Source organism: Mobula hypostoma, chromosome 4 (assembly GCF_963921235.1).
Source record: "Mobula hypostoma chromosome 4, sMobHyp1.1, whole genome shotgun sequence".
Taxonomy (NCBI): Eukaryota; Metazoa; Chordata; class Chondrichthyes; order Myliobatiformes; family Myliobatidae; genus Mobula; species Mobula hypostoma.
Genome location: NC_086100.1, coordinates 1,949,135 through 1,968,399, shown reverse-complemented (window position 1 = coordinate 1,968,399; position 19,265 = coordinate 1,949,135). Strand labels below are relative to the sequence as shown.

Genomic DNA, 19,265 nt, shown 5'->3' with positions numbered 1-19,265 from the left:
GGCTCACCCCTTTGTGCCAAAATTCGTGAGAGAATTGTTAGTCAGTTCAAAAGGAACATTTCTCAACGCAAGATTGCGAAGATTTAGGTCTTTCAACATCTACAGTACATAATATTGTGAAAAGATTCAGAGAATTCAGAGACATCTCAGTGCGTAAAGGGCAAGGTCGGAAACCACTGTTGAATGTGCGTGATCTTTGGGCCCTCAGGCGGCACTGCCTAAGAAACCGTCATGCTACTGTGACAATTATAGCCACCTGGGCTCGGGAGTACTTCGGAAAACCATTGTCACTCAACACAGTCCGTCGCTGCATCTAGAAATGCAACTTGAAACTGTATTACGCAAGGAGGAAGCCATATATCAACTCTATGCAGAAACGCCGGCAAGTTCTCTGGGCCTGAGCTCATCTCAGATGGACTGAACGACTGTGGAACCGTGTGCTGTGGTTAGATGAGTCCACATTTCAGCTAGTTGTTGGAAAAAACAGGCGTCGAGTTCTCCGTGCCAAAGATGAAAACGACCATCCAGATTGTTATCAGCGAAAGGTGCAAAAGCCAGCATCTGTGATGGTATGGGGGTGCATCAGTGCCCACGGCATGGGTGAGTTGCATGTATGTGAAGGTACCATTGACTCTGAAAATGAATGGCGCATCATGAAGAGGAGAATCAGACAACGGAGACCATGGACTGTTGAGCAGCTGAAGTGTTATATCAAGCAAGAATGGACAAAATTTCCAATTGCAAATCTACTGCAATAAGTATCGTCAGTTCTAAAATGATTAAACAGTGTTATTAAAAGGAAAGGTGATGTAACACAATGGTAAACATGCCTCTGTCCCAACTTTTGTTGAGTGTGTTGCAGCCATCAAATTCTAAATTTGTGTATGTTTACAAAATACAATTAAGTTGGTCAGTAAAACTATTGAAAATCTTTTCTTTGTACTTTTGTCAGTTAAATAAAGGTTCACGTGAATTAACATATCACAGATTTTTGTTTTTATTGCATTTTGGAAAATATCCCAACTTTTCTGGAAATGGGGTTTGTATTTTAAAGGAGGGTGGGTATACCATGGTCTGGATGAATGTCGTTGCATCTGGTTGTATATGTGTACAGTCAGGTGACTATAAACTTGCCTGTGGTCTAGAGGAATGTTGTTTCGTTTGGTTGTATATGTGTACAGTCAGGTGACTATAAACTTGCCTGTGGTCTAGAGGAACGTTGTTTCGTTTGGTTGTATATGTGTACAGTCGGGTGACTATAAACTTGACTGTGATCTGGAGGAACGTTGTTTCGTTTGGTTGTATATGTGTACAGTCAGGTGACTATAAACTTGCCTGTGGTCTAGAGGAACGTTGTTTCGTTTGGTTGTATATGTGTACAGTCGGGTGACTATAAACTTGACTGTGATCTGGAGGAACGTTGTTTCGTTTGGTTGTATATGTGTACAGTCAGGTGACTATAAACTTGACTGTGGTACGGAAGAACGCTGTTTCGTTTGGTTGTATATGTGTACAGTCAGGTGACTATAAACTTGACTGTTGTACGGAAGAATGTTGTTTTGTTTGGTTGTATATGTGTACAGTCAGGTGACTATAAACTTGACTGTGGTACGGAAGAACGCTGTTTCGTTTGGTTGTATATGTGTACAGTCAGGTGACTATAAACTTGACTGTTGTACGGAAGAATGTTGTTTTGTTTGGTTGTATATGTGTACAGTCAGGTGACTATAAACTTGACTGTGGTCTGGAGGAACATTGTTTCGTTTGGTTGTATATGTGTACAGTCAGGTGACTATATTGACTGTGGTCTGGAGGAACGCTGTTTCGTTTGGTTGTATATGTGTACAGTCAGGTGACTATAAACTTGACTGTGGTCTGGAGGAACGTTGTTTCGTTTGGTTGTATATGTGTACAGTCAGGTGACTATATTGACTGTGGTCTGGAGGAACGCTGTTTTGTTTGGTTGTATATGTGTACAGTCAGGTGACTATAAACTTGACTGTGGTACGGAGGAATGTTGTTTTGTTTGGTTGTATATGTGTACAGTCAGGTGACTATAAACTTGACTGTGGTCTGGAGGAACGCTGTTTCGTTTGGTTGTATATGTGTACAGTCAGGTGACTATAAACTTGACTGTGGTCTGGAGGAACGTTGTTTCGTTTGGTTGTATATGTGTACAGTCAGGTGACTATATTGACTGTGGTCTGGAGGAATGCTGTTTTGTTTGGTTGTATATGTGTACAGTCAGGTGACTATATTGACTGTGGTCTGGAGGAACGTTGTTTCGTTTGGTTGTATATGTGTAGTCAGGTGACTATATTGACTGTGGTCTGGAGGAACGCTGTTTCGTTTGGTTGTATATGTGTACAGTCAGGTGACTATAAACTTGACTGTGGTCTGGAGGAACGTTGTTTCGTTTGGTTGTATATGTGTACAGTCAGGTGACTATATTGACTGTGGTCTGGAGGAACGCTGTTTTGTTTGGTTGTATATGTGTACAGTCAGGCGATGATCACACTGCAGAGAGTGCGGCAATGGAGACAGCGGCTTGGGCTGCCTGGTGTGTCTCCTTCCCCCACACCCACACAGCATGAACAGTTGTCTTGCACTCACAATGTAGCAGGGCTCACAGTAAGACCTCTTCTCCACCGCGTAGAAGGCCTGTCCTCGCAGCTTGTGGCCACAGGTCACACAGGTGAAGCAATCCACGTGGAAGACTTGGTCCATGGCGGTACAGCCAGCTCCATCCCCAATGACACTCTCCCCACAGCGCACACACTGGCCTGCAAAAAGACAGTTTGCCATAAATACGGCAGCCTGGCATGGGACAATCAACACAAGGAACTGTCCTCTTTCCCATTTTATTTATTTATCTCATGTTGGGAAAACTCACGCAGTCATGTGGGGGAATGTACAAAGTTCTTCCAGAGGCACTGGAATTGAACTCTGAACTCCGGAATATTGTGCTTCCGTGGCACCTGAGTTGATAGCTACAGCTCCATATAACCCAGCAACAGTACATCTCATTTGTCCTCTTTTCTGCTTATTTATTTACATTTTTACAATTCTTGTTGAAACCTCTAGTCATTTTTTTATGTATGGTTCTGAACAACACATTTCACGATATATGTCAGTGATAATAAAGCTGGTTCTGATTCCGAATCGGACACCTTCTGGCCCAATGAGCCTGCACCGTTCAATTGGATTCAGAATCAGAACCAGGATAAGTATCAATGGTTGGCAGGGATTAGATGGACCAGAGGCTGGTTTCTGTGCTGAGCTTTGCCATGACTCTATCACTAGTAAATGTTGTGAAATGTGTTGTTCTGCAGCAGCTGTACAGTGCAACCTATAATAAGGTAACTATAATTACAATGAGAAAAATATATTAAAAATTAAAATTAAGTACTATAAGTTGTGCAAAAAGAGGGAAAATAGTGAGGTAGTGTCCATGGGTTCATCATCCATTCAGAAATCTGAGGCTGCTCCTGAATCGTTGAGTGTGTCTTCAGGCTCCTGGACCTCCTGCTTGATTTCAGCAATAAGAGGGCATGTCCTGGGTGATGATAGATTTTTGAAGCATCGCTGTGTGAAGGTGCCCTCATTACACCCATGTGATCAACCTGTATGTACTCGGACTGGAGCACCCGGAGCAAACCCACGCAGTCACAGCGAGAACGTACCAACTCCTTACAAACTGCAGTGGGAACTGAAGACTTGTTAGAGCAATGCACTACAGTACAGCTCACCTTCTCTGTGCTCTCTCCATGAAACTCTGTCACAGGACATCGAACATCATAACACAGCAGAAGCCCTTCAGCCCACAATGCTGTGCCAAACATTTAACCTGTTCAAAAGTCAGGAAGTTATGTTGCAGCTTTATAAAACTCTAGTTTGGCCACATCTGGAGTATTGCACACAGTTCTGGTCATTCCACTACAGGAAGGATGTTGAGGCTTTGAAGAGGGTGCAGAAGATACCAGGATGCTGCCTGGATTAGGGGGCACGTGCTATAACGAGAGGCTGGACAAACTGGGGTTGTTTTCTCTGCAGCAGTGGAGGCTGAGGGAGGATCTGATAGGGATTCATAAGGTCATGAGAGACATAGATAGGGTAGACAGATACTATCTTCCTCCCAGGGTTGAAATGTCTAATACCAGAGGGCATGTATTTAAGGAGAGAGGAGGTAAATTCAAAGGAGATGTGAGAGACAATTTTTTTACACAGAGGGTGCTGGGTGTCTGGAATGCATATTTAATTTTACTGACAACACCACTGTTATTGGCCAAATCAAAGGTGGTGACAAATCAGCATATAGGAGGGAGATTAAAAATCTGGCTGAGTGGTGTCATACCAAGCTCTCACTCAATGCCAGCTAATTATTGAGTTCAGGAGGAGGAAACCAGAGATCTGTGAGCCAGTCCTCATTGGCGGAGAGGATCAGCAACTTTAAATTCCTCGAAATTATCATTTCAGAGGCTGTGCCCTGGGCCAAGTCGTAAGTGCAATTATGAAGAAAGCACGGCAGCACCTCTACTTTATTACAAACTTGAGAAGATTTGGCATGACATCTAAAACTCTGACTAACTTCTATAGAGGTGTGGTGGACAGTATATTGACTGGTTGCATTATAGCTTGGTATGGAACCATCAATGTCCTTGTATGAAAAATCCTACAAAAAGTCGTGGATACAGCCCAGTCCATCACAGGTAACATCCTCACTATCATTGAGCACATCTACACGAAGTGTCGTTGCAGGAAAACAGCATCCGTCAGCAAGGAGACAACCACCACCCACCACCGCCTAGGTCATGCTCTCTCCTCACTGCTGCCATCAGGAAGAAGGTACAGGTGCCTCAGGACCCACACCATCAGGTTCAGGAACAGTTGTTACCCCTCATCCATCAGGCTCCTGAACCAGAGGGGATAACTTCACTCAACTTCACTTGATGCATCACTGAAGTGTTCTCACAACCTATGGACTCATTTCACAGACTCTTCATCTCACGTTCTCTATGATATTGCTTATTTACACTATTATTACTCTTTCTTCTTTTTCTTTTGTTGCACAGATTGTTGTCTTTTGCACACTGATTGGTTGTCAGTCCAGTTGGGTGCAGTCTTTCATTGATTTTATGATGTTTCTTGGATTTACCGTGTATGCCCACAAAAAAACACAAATCTCAGGGCTGTATATGGTATCATATATGTACTTCGATAATACATTTATTTTGAACTTTGAATGCACTGCTGGGGTGCTAGAGGCAGATACACAGAACACTACAGCACATTACAGGCCCTTCGGCCCACAACATTATGCTGACCATGTAACAAACTCTAGAAGCTGCCTGAAATTTCCCCACGCACAGCCCTCTATCTTTATAAGCTCCATATACCTAGCTAAGAGGCTCTTAAAAGACCCTATTGTATCTGCCTCCACCACCATCGCCAGCAGTCCATTCCACGCACCCATCACTCTCTGTGTGAAAAACCTACCTCTGATATCCCCTCAGATCTATTTCCAAGCACTTTCAAACTATGCCCCCACGTGTTAGCCATTTCAGCCCTGGGAAAAAGCCTCTGACTATCCACATGATCAATGCCTCTCATAATCTTATACACCTCTATCAACTCACCTCTCATCCTCCGTCGCTCAAAGGAGAAAAGGCCAAGTATCCTCAACCTATTCTCATAAGGCATGCTCTCCAATCCAGGCAACATCCTTGTAAATCTCCTCTGCACTCTCTCTATAGTACCTACATCGTTCCTGTAGTGAGGTGACAGAACTGAACACTGTACTCCAAGTGGGGCCTGAGCAAGATCTTATATACCCATAAAATAACCTCATGGCTCTTGAACTCAATCCCATGGTTGATGAATGCCGACACACCATACGCCTTCTTAACAACACTGTCAACCTGTGCAGCTTTGAGTGTCCTATTGACATAGACCCCAAGATATCTCAGATCCTCCACACTGCCAAGAGTCTTACCATCTATATTATATTCTGTCTTCAAATTTGACCTACCGAAATGAATCACTTCACACTTATCTGAGTTGAACTCCATCTGCCACTTCTCAGCCTAGTTCTGCATCCTAACAATGTCCCTCTGTAACCTCTGACAATACCCCAGACTATCCACAACACCCCCACCTTTTGTGTCATCAATAACCCACCCTTCTACTTTTTCATCCAGGTCATTAATAAAAATCACAAAGAGGAGGAGGTCCCAGACAGATCCCTGAGGAACACCACTGGTCACCGACCTGATGCAGAGAACGAACCATCTACAACCACCCTTTGCCTTCTGTGGGCAAGCCAATTCTGAATCCACAAAGCAAAGTCTCCTTGGATCCCATGCCTCTTTACTTTCTGAATGAGGAACCTTATCAAATGCCTTACTGAAATCCATATACACTATATCCACTGCTCTACCTTCATCAATGTGTTTTGTTACTTCCTCAAAGAATTCAGTCAGGCTCATAAGGCATGACCTGCCCTTGTCAAGCCATGCTGACTATCCTTAATCAGATTATGTCTCTCCAAATGCTCATAAATCCTGCCTCTCAGGATCTTCTCCAACAACTCGCCCACCTCTGAAGTCAGACTCACTGGTCTACAATTTCCTGCGTTATCTCTACTCCCTTTCTTGAAAAGGGAACAACATCTACAACCCCCCAATCCTCTGGAACCTCTCCTTTCCCCATTGATGATGCAAAGATCATCGCCAGAGGCTCAGCAATCTTGTCCCTCGCTTCCCACAGTAGCCTGGGGTACATCTCATCCGGTCCCGGTGACTTATCTAACTTAATGCCTTTCAAAAGCTCCAGCACATCCTCTTTCTTAATTTCTATATGCTCATATACATCAGGGACTATTAAAAGATGTTTAGATAGTCACATGAATGTGAGGAAAATGTATATAGACATGGTGAGGTCAGAAGAGATTACTTTAGTTGGCCTTTTGATTACAAATTTAAATAGTTTGGCACAACATTTTGAGCCGAAGGCTGTTCTATGATACTGTTCTATGTTCCAAGTACCCTTTGATCAATCTAACCCTTCCCTCCCACGTAACTCTCCACTTTTCTATCATCCGTGTGCCTATCTAAGAATCTGTTCAATGTCCCTATTGTATCTGCCTCTCCCATCACCCCTGGCAGGGTGTTCCATGCACCCACCACTCTCTGTAAAGCACTTATACACAGTGGCCATTGTATTACATACACCTGCTCAATGCAATTATATAGTCAGCTAATCATTTGCCAGCAACTCAATGCATAAAAGCATACAGACATGGTCAAGAGGTTCAGTTGTTGTTCAGGCCAGACATCAGAATGGGAAGAAATGTGATTCAAGCGACTTTGAACATGGAATAATTGTTTGTGTCAGATGGGGTGGTTTGAATATCTCAGAAACTGATCTCCTGGGATTTTCAGGCACAACCATCTCTAGAGTTTACATAGAATGGTGCGAAAAGCAAAAAACATCCAGTGAGTGACAGTTCTGTGGGCAAAAAACGAGAAAGGTCAGAGGAGAATGGCCGGACTGGTTCAAGAATGATAGGAAGGTGACAGTAACTCAGATAAACAAGCATTACAACAAGCATGCTGAACAGCATCTCTGAACTCATTGAAACCCATCAAATGTTGAAAGGCCTAGATAAGAGTGGATGTGGAGAGGGAGACCAGAGGGCTCAGCCTCAGAATAGAGGGACGTCCACTTAGAACAGAGATGAGGAGCAATTCCTTTAGCCAGAAGGTGTTGAATGTGTAGAATTCATTGCCATGGACAGCTGTGGAGGCCAAGTCATACTTAAAGTTGGTAGGTTCATGATTAGTCAGTGCATCGAAGTTTACGGGGAGAAGGCAGGAGAATGGGGTTTAGAGGGATAATAAATCAGTCATTTTGGAATGGGGAAGCAGACTTAATGGGCTGAATGGTCTAGCCCTGCTGCTTATCTGATTGGTCTCACGGTGACTTCAGCTTCCCTGGTCGGCCAATAATAGACTGGTCTCCAGCAACACAAACTGGCAAACAGCTGAAGCGTTCTCCCTAGAAACACTGGAACACTGCCAGACCACGGAAGTGTCTTGGAAAAACATTCCTGACTTGGAAAAGTGCAGTGGTTGAGAGAATCCAAGCTCTGCAGCAGCCCTGGCAGCCACTTCCCCTCTTGGCAGAGGTAGCCAGCTGTGAACTGAAAGCACACGAAGTTCCACCCCACCCTAACCAATCCTTACAGGAGCACCATCGAGAGTGTCCTGACCAGCTTCATCACCGTCCGGTACGGGAATTGCAAGACATCTGACAGCAAGTCCCTGTAAGGGACTTCCTCCAAACTAAAGGTGTAGCTATGGGCACCCGTATGGGTCCTAGCTGTGCCTGCCTTTTTGTTGGGTTTGTGGAACAATCTATGTTCCGTGCCTATTCTGGTATCTGTCCTCCACTTTTCCTTCACTACATCAACGACTGCATTGGCGCTGCTTCCTGCACGCATGCAGAACTCATTGACTTTATTAACTTTGCCTCCAACTTTCACCCTGCCCTCAAGTTTACCTGGTCCATTTCCGACACCTCCCTCCCCTTTCTAGATCTTTCTCTCTCTGTCTCTGGAGACAGCTTATCCACTGATGTCTACTATAAGCCTACTGACTCTCACAGCTATCTGGACTATTCCTCTTCTCACCCTGTCTCTTGCAAAAACGCCATCCCCTTCTCGCAATTCCTCCGTCTCCGCTGCATCTGCTCTCAGGATGAGGCTTTTCATTCTAGGACGAGGGAGATATCTTCCTTTTTTAAAGAAAGGGGCTTCCCTTCCTCCACTATCAACTCTGCTCTTAAACGCATCTCCCCCATTTCACGTACATCTGCTCTCACTCCATCCTCCTGCCACCCCACTAGGAATAGGGTTCCCCTGGTCCTCACCTACCACCCCACCAGCCTCCGGGTCCAACATATTATTCTCTGTAACTTCCGCCACCTCCAACGGGATCCCACCACTAAGCACATCTTTCCCTCCCCCGCTCTCTCTGCATTCCGCAGGGATCGCTCCCTACGCAACTCCCTTGTCCATTCGTCCCCCCCATCCCTCCCCACTGATCTCCCTCCTGGCACTTATCCATGTAAGCGGAACAAGTGCTACACATGCCCTTACACTTCTTCCCTTACCACCATTCAGGGCCCCAAACAGTCCTTCCAGGTGAGGCAACACTTCACCTGTGAGTCGACTGGGGTGATATACTGTGTCCGGTGCTCCCGATGTGGCCTTTTATATATTGGCGAGACCCGACGCAGACTGGGAGACCGCTTTGCTGAACATCTACGCTCTGTCTGCCAGAGAAAGCAGGATCTCCCAGTGGCCACACATTTTAATTCCACATCCCATTCCCATTCTGACGTGTCTATCCACGGCATCCTCTACTGTAAAGATGAAGCCACACCCAGGTTGGAGGAACAACACCTTATATTCCGTCTGGGTAGCCTCCAACCTGATGGTATGAACATCGACTTCTCTAACTTCCGCTAAGGCCCCACCTCCCCCTCGTACCCCATCTGTTACTTATTTTTATGCACACATTCTTTCTCTCACTCTTTTTCTCCCTCTGTCCCTCTGAATATACCTGTTGCCCATCCTCTGGGTCCCCCTCCCTCCTTGTCTTTCTTCCCGGACCTCCTGTCCCATGATCCTCTCGTATCCCCTTTTGCCTATCACCTGTCCAGCTCTTGGCTCCATCCCTCCCCCTCCTGTCTTCTCCTATCATTTTGGATCTCCCCCTCCCCCTCCAACTTTCAAGTCCCTTACTCACTCTTCCTTCAGTTAGTCCTGACGAAGGATCTCGGCCTGAAACGTCGACTGCGCCTCTTCCTATAGAAGCTGCTTGGCCTGCTGCGTTCACCAGCAACTTTGATGTGTGTTGCCTGAGTCCCTGTAAGGGATTGTGAGGATGCTGAGAGGATCACTGGGGTCTCTCTTCCACCCAGTAGAGATGTTTATCAGGAAGGCTGCATACGCAGGACCTTTAGCATTGTCAATGACCCCCTCATCTGTCCAACAATCTCTTTGACCCCCAACAATTAGGTAGGGAGGTACTGTAGCATTAGGACAAGGACTGTTAATACAGGAAACAGCTTCTTCCCCCAGGCTGCTGATCTCCTGTCAACACCCATGTCTTGTCATGTATGAAGTGCCAGTAGCATTATACTGCTTACTTTTTATCTTGTTTCATAAATGCATCCTAATATTGTAAATTTATTTGTGGTAATATTACTTCACGTGTTGTCTGTGAGCTATATGTACACTTTGGTCCCGAGGAACGTTGCTTCATTTGGCGGTATACATGTGTCCAATCGAATGACAATAAACTGAACTTGAACTTGACCTTTCACAACAGGAGAAAGTGTATCAATAAACAGCTGCAGTTCTCTGAGGGAACAGCCAGATGCGGCTGCCGTGCCAAACATCATTCAGTGACAGAGGGCCAGGTACAGGATTGTTCATCTGAGGTGGAATCCAACTATTGTGATCCATTCATCCTGTCAGCAGCCCTCTGTCTGGGACACAGCACAGCCACAGTCCAGGACTCAGGACCCAGGACCCAGTGCTCAGTGGATCAAAGTGACACCGGGACAGCTTCTGTGAACAGGCAAATGGTGCATCTCAGCAACATCCCCACATTCAGGGTACAGTGCCAGACAGTTTTGTCAGCAGTACACCTTCTGTTGCCTTAGACCTCTGTCAGTCTTAGACACATACAGTATCAACATTGAACCTGTATCTTGTTGGACCCGTGTCCGTGTTGCAGACACATTGGTATTGGACCCATCCGTGTGACATGTGTCAGTGTTGGATCAGTCGCCATGTTGGACCTGTGTCCGTGTTGGACCTGTGTCAGTGTTGGACCCGTGTCAGTGTTGGACCCGTGTCCCTGTTTGACCTGTGTCCGTGTTGGACCCGTGTCAGTGTTGAACCCGTGTCCGTGTTGGACCCGTGTCAGTGTTGGACCCGTGTCCCTGTTGGACCTGTGTCCCTGTTTGACCCGTGTCAGTGTTGGACCCGTGTCAGTGTTGGACCCGTGTCAGTGTTGGACCCGTGCCTGTGTTGGACCCTTGTCCGTGTTGGACCCGTGTCAGTGTTGGACCCGTGTCAGTGTTGGACCCGTGTCAATGTTGGACCCGTGCCTGTGTTGGACCCTTGTCCGTGTTGGACCCGTGTCAGTGTTGGACCCGTGTCAGTGTTGGACCCGTGCCTGTGTTGGACCCTTGTCCGTGTTGGACCCGTGTCAGTGTTGGACCCGTGTCAGTGTTGGACCCGTGTCAGTGTTGGACCCGTGTCAATGTTGGACCAATGCCTGTGTTGGACCCGTGCCTGTGTTGGACCCGTGTCCCTGTTGGACCCGTGTCCCTGTTGGACCCATGTCCGTGTTGGACCCGTGTCAGTGTTGGACCCGTGCCCGTGTTGGGCCCGTGTCAGTGTTGGACCCATGTCCGTGTTGGACCCGTGTCAGTGTTGGACCCGTGCCCGTGTTGGGCCCGTGTCAGTGTTGGACCCGTGCCCGTGTTGGGCCCGTGTCAGTGTTGGACCCGAGTCAGTGTTGGACCCGTGTCAATATTGGACCCGTGTGCGTGTTGGACATGTGTCGGTATTGGACCTGTGTCAGTGTTGGACCTGCATCCCTGTCGGACCTGTGTCCGTGTTGGAGCCGTGCCAGTGTTGGTCTTGTATTCATGTCGGACCTGTGTCCGTGTTGGAGACGTGCCAGTGTTGGTCTTGTATTCATGTTGGGTCTGTGTCCGTGCTGGACCCATGCCAGTGCTAGACCCGTGTCATGTCGGAACTATGCTGGGGGATGGGAACCAAACTGTAGAGACGGAAAAAAAGGTGGTTGTCTCACAAATAAAGGAAGTTTGTAGACAGTGCGAGAGGGACGATAGGCAGGTGACAGACAAGGGATGCGCTCAGACCGATGGATTGAGATGTGTCTATTTTAATGCAAGGAGTACTATGAAAAAAGCGGATGAGCTTAGAGCATGGATCAGTACTTGGAGTGATGATGATGTGACCATTACAGAGACTTGAATGGCTCAGGGACAGGGTTTAGATGTTTCAGAAAGGACAGGGAGGGAGGCAAAAGAGGTGGAGGTGTGGCACTGTTGATCAGAGATAGTGTCACGACTGCAGAAAAGGTGGACGTCATGGAGGGATTGTCTACGGAGTCTCTGTGAGTGGAAGTTAGAAACAGGAAGGGGTGAATAACTCTACTGGGTGTTTTTTATAGACCACCCAATAGCAACAGGGATATCGAGGAGCAGATAGGGAGACAGATTCTGGAAAGGAGTAATAATAACAGGGTTGTTGTGGTGGGAGATTTTAATTTCCCAAATATTGATTGGCATCTCCCTAGAGTGAGGGGTTTAAATAGGGTGGAGTTTGTTAGGTGTGTTCAGGAAGGTTTCTTGACACAATATGTAGATAAACCTACAAGAGGAGAGGCTGTACTTGATCTGGTATTGGGAAATGAACCTGCTCACATGTCAGGTCTCTCAGTAGGACAGCACTTTGGAGATAGCGATCATAATTCTATCTCCTTAGAAGTTAGGGAAACGTTTAACTGGATGGAGTAAGGGGAAATATGAGGCTATCAGGCAGGAACTTGGAAGCATAAATTGGAAACAGATGTTCTCAGGGAAACGTACGGAAGAAATGTGGCAAATGTTCAGGGGATATTTGCGTAGGTACGTTCCAATGAGACAGGGAAAGGATAGTAGGGTACAGGAACTGTGGTGTACAAAGGATGTTGTAAATCTAGTCAAGAAGAAAAGAAGAGCTTACGAAAGGTTCAAAAAACTAGGTGATGATAGAGAGCTTGAAGATTATAAGGCTAACAGGAAGGAGTTTAAGAATGAAATTAGGAGTGCCAGAAGGGGCCATGAGAAGGCCTTAGCAGACAGCATTAAGGAAAACCCCAAGGCATTCTACAAGTATGTGAAGAGCAAAAGGATAAGGCGTGAGAGAATAGGATCTATCAAGTGTGACAGTGGGGAGTTGTGTATGGAACCGGAGGAGGTAGCAGAGGTACTTAATGAATACTTTGCTTCAGTATTCACTATGGAAAAGGATCTTGGTGATTGTAGGGATGACTTGCAGCGGACTGAAAAGCTTGAGCATGTAGATATTAAGAAAGAGGATGTGCTGGAGCTTTTGGAAAGCATCTAGTTGGATAAGTCACTGGGACCGGATGAGATATACCCTAGGCTAGTGTGCGAGGTGAGGGAGGAGATTGCTGAGCCTCTGGCAATGATCTTTGCATCATCAATGAGGACGGGAGAGGTTCCAGAGGATGGGAGTGTTGCAGATGTTGTTCCATTATTTAAGAAAGGGAGTAGAGATAGCCCAGGAAATTATAGACCAGTGAGTCTTACTTCAGTGGTTGGTAAGTTGATGGAGAAGATCCTAAGAGGCAGGATTTATGAACATTTGGAGAGATATAATATGATTAGGAATAATCAGCATGGCTTTGTCAAAGGCAGGTTGTGCCTTACAAGACTGATTGAATTTTTTGAGGATGTGACAAAACACATTGATGAAGGTAGAGCCATAGATGTAGTGTATATGAATTTCAGTACGGCATTTGATAAGAATCCCGATGCAAGGCTCCTTCAGAAAGTAAAGAGGCATAGGATCCAAGGAGACATTGCTCTGTGGATCCAGAACTGGCTTGCCCACAGAAAACAAAGGGTGGTTGTAGACGGATCATATTCTGCATAGAGGCCGGTGACCAGTGGTGTGCCTCAGGAATCTGTTCTGGGACCCTACTCTTTGTGATTTTTTTAAATGACCTGGATGAGGAAGTGGAGGGATGGGTTAGTAAATTTGTTGATGACACAAAGGTTGGGGGTGTTGTGGATAGTGTGGAGGGCTGTCAGAGGTTACAGTGAGACATTGATAGGATGCAAAACTGGGCTGAGAAGTGGCAGATGGAGTTCATCCCAGATAAGTGTGAGGTGGTTCATTTTGGTAGGCCAAATATGATAACAGAATATAGCATTAATGGCAAGACTCTTGGCAGTGTGGAGGATCAGAGGGATCTTGGGGTCCAAGTCCATAGGACACTCAAATCTGCTACGCAGGTTGACTCTGTGGTTAAGAAGGCATAGATGCATTGGTCTTCATCAATCGTGGGACTGAGTTTAAGAGCCAAGAGGTAATGTTGCAGCTATATAGGACCCTGGTCACACCCCACCTGGAGTACTGTGCTCAACTCTGGTCGCCTCATTACTAGAGGGATGTGGAAGCCATAGAATGGGTGCAGAGGAGATTTACAAGGATGTTGCCTGGATTGGGGAGCATGCCTTATGAGAATAGGTTGAGTGAACTTGGCCTTTACTTCTTGGAGTGACAGAGGATTGGAGGTGACTTGATAGAGGTGTACAAGATAATGAGAGATATTGATCGTGTAGATAGTCAGAGGCTCTTCCCCAGGGCTGAAATGGCTAGTATGAGAGGGACACACATCAAAGTTGCTGGTGAACACAGCAGGCCAGGCAGCATCTCTAGGAAGAGGTACAGTCGACGTTTCAGGCCGAGACCCTTCGTTGAAGGGTCTCAGCCTGAAACGTCGACTGTACCTCTTCCTAGAGATGCTGCCTGGTCTGCTGTGTTCGCAACCAACTTTGATGTGTGTTGCTTGAATTTCCAGCATCTGCAGAATTCCTGTTGTTTTAGTATGACAGGACATGGTTTTAAAGTGCTTGGAAGCAAGTACAGAGAAGACGTCAGTGGTAAGATTTTTATGCAGAGAATGGTGAGTGCGTGGAATGGGCCGCTGGCATCAGTGGTGGAAGCGGAGATGACAGTGTCTTTTAAGAGACTCTTGGATGGATACAAGGAGCTTAGAAAAATAGAGGGCTATTTGTGCGTGGAAGGTCATGTTTGACAAATCTTATTGAATTTTTTGAAGAGGTTACTAGGAAAGTTAACGAGGGCAAAGCGGTGGATGTTGTCTATATGAAATTCAGTAAGGCCTTTGAAAAGGTCCCACATGGAAGGTTGGTTAGGAAGGTTCAATCGTTAGGTATTAATACTGAAGTAGTAAATGGATTCAGCAGTGGCTGGATGGGAGATGCCAGGGAGTGGTGGGGGATAACTGTTTGTCAGATTGGAAGTCGGTGACTAGTGGTGTGCCTCAGGGATCTGTGGTGGGTCTAATGTTATTTGTCATATACATTAATGATCTGGATGATGGGGTGGTAAATTGGATGAGTAAGTATGCAGATGATACTAAGATAGGTGGAGTTGTGGATAATGAAGTAGGTTTTCAAGACTTGGAGAGAGATTTAGGCCAGTTAGAAAAGTGGGCTGAAAGATGGCAGATGGAGTTTAATGCTGATAAATGTGAGGTGCTACATTTTGGTAGAACTAATCAAAATAGGACATGCATGGTAAATGGTAGGGCATTGAAGAATGCAGTAGAACAGAGGGATCTAGGAATAATGGTGCATAGTTCCATGAAGGTGGAATCTCATGTGGATAGGGTGGTGAAGAAAGCTTTTGGTATGCTGGCCTTTATAAATCAGGGCATTGAGCATAGGAGTTGGGATGTAATGTTGAAATTGTACAAGGCATTGGTGAGGCCAAATTTGGAGTATAGTGTGCAGTTTTGGTCACTGAATTATAGGAAAGATGTCAACAAAACAGAGAGAGTACAGAGAAAATTTACTAGAATGTTACCTGGGTTTCATCACCTAAGTTACAGAGAAAGGTTGAACAAGTTGGTTCTTTATTCTTTGGAATGTAGAAAGTTGAGGGGGGACTTAATAGAGGTGTTTAAAATTATGAGGGGGATAGATAGAGTTGACTTGGATAGGCTTTTTTCCATTGAGAATGGGGGAGATTCAAACAAGAGGACATGAGTTGAGAGTTAAAGGGCAAAATTTTAAGGGTAACATGAGGGGGAACTTCTTTACTCAGAGAGTGGTAGCTGTGTGGAACGAGCTTCCAGCAGAAGTGGTTGAGGCAGGTTCGATGTTGTCATTTAAAGTTAAATTGGACAGATATATGGACAGGAAAGGAATGGAGGGTTATGGGCTGAGTGCAGGTCGGAGGGACTAGGTGAGAGTAAGAGTTCGGCACAGACTAGAAGGGCCGAGATGGCCTGTTTCCGTTCTGTAATTGTTATATGGTTATATGATAAGCCTAAGTAGTTCTGAGGTAAGGACACGTTCGGCACAACTTTGTGGGTCAAAGGGCCTGTATTTTGCTGTAGGTTTTCTATGATTCTATATTTCTAACAATCTGTAATGGTGTAACAAGATCACCCACTTCATTTCTTATACTCTGTGCATTGAGATAAAACACTTTGAGTATTACATTTGCTACACTTTTTGATTCTGCATCCCTTATGCACTGATAGTCACCCTGCTCACCTCAATTATGTCCTGTCATCTGCCTGCCATTCCTGACAGTATGACTGCACATTATCTTTACTTTTTTATCATTTGTCCTACCCTGAGTGTCTTCACTCTGGTTTCCACTCCCACCCCACCGCCAAATCAGTCTAAATTCTCCCCAACAGATCTACCAAATCTGCCCATGAGAATATTGGTCCCCTCAGGTTCAGGTGCAGCTTGTCACTTTTGAACAGGTCATACCTCCCCCAGAAGAGATCCCAGTAATCCAAGAACCTGAAGCCCTGCCCCCTGGACCAGCTTCTCAGCCACGCATTTATTTGCCACATCATCCTGTTCCTACCCTCACTGGCACGTGGCACAGGCAACAATCCAGAAATTACGACCCTGGATGTCCTGCTTCTCTGCTTTCTATCTAGCTCTCTAAATTCTTTTCTCAGGACCTCTTTGCTTTTCCTTCCTATGTCATTGGTACCAATATGTACCAAGATATTTGGCCGCTCTCCCTCTCTCTCCAAAATACTGTGGATATAGCGTGTGACATCCCTGACCCTGGCACCTGGGAAGCAACTTACCATCTGTGTGTCCTGTTCATGTCCACAGAGTCTCCTGTCTGTTCCCCTGATTATTGAGTCCCCTGTCACTACCACTCCCTTCTTCGCTCTCTTTCCCTTCTGCCCTGTGGACCTATGCTCAGTGCCAGTAAGCTGGTCTCTGTGGCATTCCCCTGGAAGGTTGTCCCCCAGAACAGTATCCAAAGCGGTACACTTATTTTTGAGGGGAATGGCCACAGGGTGCTCTGCACTAACACAAGTGCCTATTCACATTTCCATTCCTCCTGACAGTCACCCAGCTACTCACCTCCTGCAACTTCGGGGTGACCACTTCCCTGTAACTCTGATTGATTATCTCCTCACTCTCCTGTACAAGCTGAAGGTCAACCAGCTGCTGCTCCAGATCCCTAACACAGTCTTCGAGGAGCTGCAGCCGGATGCACTTCACGCAGATGTCGTTGCCCGGAGACCGATCTCCCAGGACTCCAGCATCCGGCACGAAGAACACACAACGGCCATTTACTACACTAGGTACGGTAAGAGAAAACGAAAAGGAACCTTAACAGAAGCTTACCCAGAGCCAACACCTCTTTCCAGCCAAAACCTCCTCTGAACCAAAGCCTGACACTCCTCCTCTCACCACTGGCCTACTCCCAACAATGGTCGCCCTGCATGTCCTTTCTGTACTTTTAAACAAATGTCGCTGACCTGCAAAAAACCTGGTCACTGTGGCTTGCTCCTGCTGCTGATTGGACTGTGTCTATGTTGCACCTGTGACCATGTTGGACCCGTGTCCATGTTACACCTGTGTCAATGTTAGACCCATATCCGTGTTGGACCCGTGTCCGTGTTACACATGTGTCAATGTTAGACCCATATCCGTGTAGGACCCATGTCTGTGTTACACCTGTGTCAATGTTAGACCCATATCCGTGTTGGACCCGTGTCCGTGTTACACATGTGTCAATGTTAGACCCATATCCGTGTAGGACCCATGTCTGTGTTACACCTGTGTCAATGTTAGACCCATATCCGTGTTGGACCCATGTCCATGTTACACATGTGTCAATGTTAGACCCATATCCGTGTTGGCCCTGTGTCCATGTTGGACCCGTGTCAGTGTTGGACCCGTGTCTGTGTTGGACCCGTGTCAGTGTTGGACGTATATCCATGTCAGAATCATGCTGGATACTGCCTAGATTAAAGAACATGTCTCTCGAGAATAGGTTGAGTGAGCTTGGGCATTTCTCTTTGGAGTGAAGGACGGTGAGAGGTGAGTTAATAGAGGTGGATAGGGTGGTAAGAGGGCAGATTGAGTGGAAAGCCAGGGTGTCCCAGGGTGTAAATGGCTTATGTGAGGGAAGTATCGGAGGGTTGTCAGAGATAGAGTTACCATGTGAGGAACGTCTGGCTGCTCTTGGTCAGTATTCCCTGGGACGCAGGAGAATGAGGGGGGATCTTATAGAAACATTCCCATTGTTAAAAGGCCTGAACAGATTAGCAATGGCAAAGTTATTTCCCATGGTAGGGGAGTCTAGGACAAGAGGGCACGACTTCAGGATTGAAGATATCCATTTAGAACAGAGAGAAGAGAGATGCGGAGAAATTTGTTGCCAACAGAGGCTGTGGAGGCCAAGTCATTGGGTGTGTTTAAGACAGAGATGGATAAGTTCTTGGTTAGCCAGGATACGAGGAGAAGGCAGGGGAGTGGGGATGACTGGAAGAGTTGGATCAGCCCATGATAGAATGGTGGAGCAGACTCGATGGGCCAAATAGCCTACTTCTGCCCTTATAATTTATGGTCTTTGCACAGAGAGTGGTGGCTGTATGGAACACACTGCCGGGGTGGTGCTAGAAGCAGATACATTAGGAGTGTTTAAGGCACTCTTAGACAAGTGCACGGACTGTAAAAAATAAGAGATACTGAGAGAAAGTCAAACTTGTTATTTTAGATCGTGGTTAGACAAGCTTTCGGATGGTTCTCTTTACCAAAGTAATCATCAGATGGTGGATGGTCCATATCATACAACATCTTCTTCGTGAGACGGTCCAGCTCATCCTCTGGTCTGGCCACAGGGATATTTGGTGCAGGAGCCGGAGCTGGAACCAGATTCTGAACTGGAACTGGAGCCGGGGCTGAAACGGGAGCCGGAGCTGGAATAGGAGCCGAAGGCTGGTAGACATTCTGAAAGAAAGAGAAGATTTTATTGTCAGCTGACTGAACATATATACAACTAAATGAAACAATGTTCCTCTGGACTATGGTGCACCCACACAACATCTATCACTCACAGTGCATAAAAT

General features: G+C 46.1%; 1 protein-coding gene across 4 annotated transcripts in view; it reads right to left on the bottom strand.

The window, feature by feature from the left end:
* LOC134345086 (lipoma-preferred partner homolog) overlaps positions 1–19,265 on the bottom strand; it is a 453,573-nt gene that overhangs the window by 51,716 nt on the left and 382,592 nt on the right. For all 4 annotated transcript variants that reach the window (XM_063045237.1, XM_063045236.1, XM_063045238.1 and 1 more), the window contains exons 6-7: positions 18,951–19,146; positions 2,614–2,783 (exon numbers count right to left, since the gene is read on the bottom strand). In XM_063045237.1, coding sequence (XP_062901307.1) covers positions 2,614–2,783; positions 18,951–19,146 — 366 coding nt within the window. The remainder of the gene's footprint in view (positions 1–2,613; positions 2,784–18,950; positions 19,147–19,265) is intronic.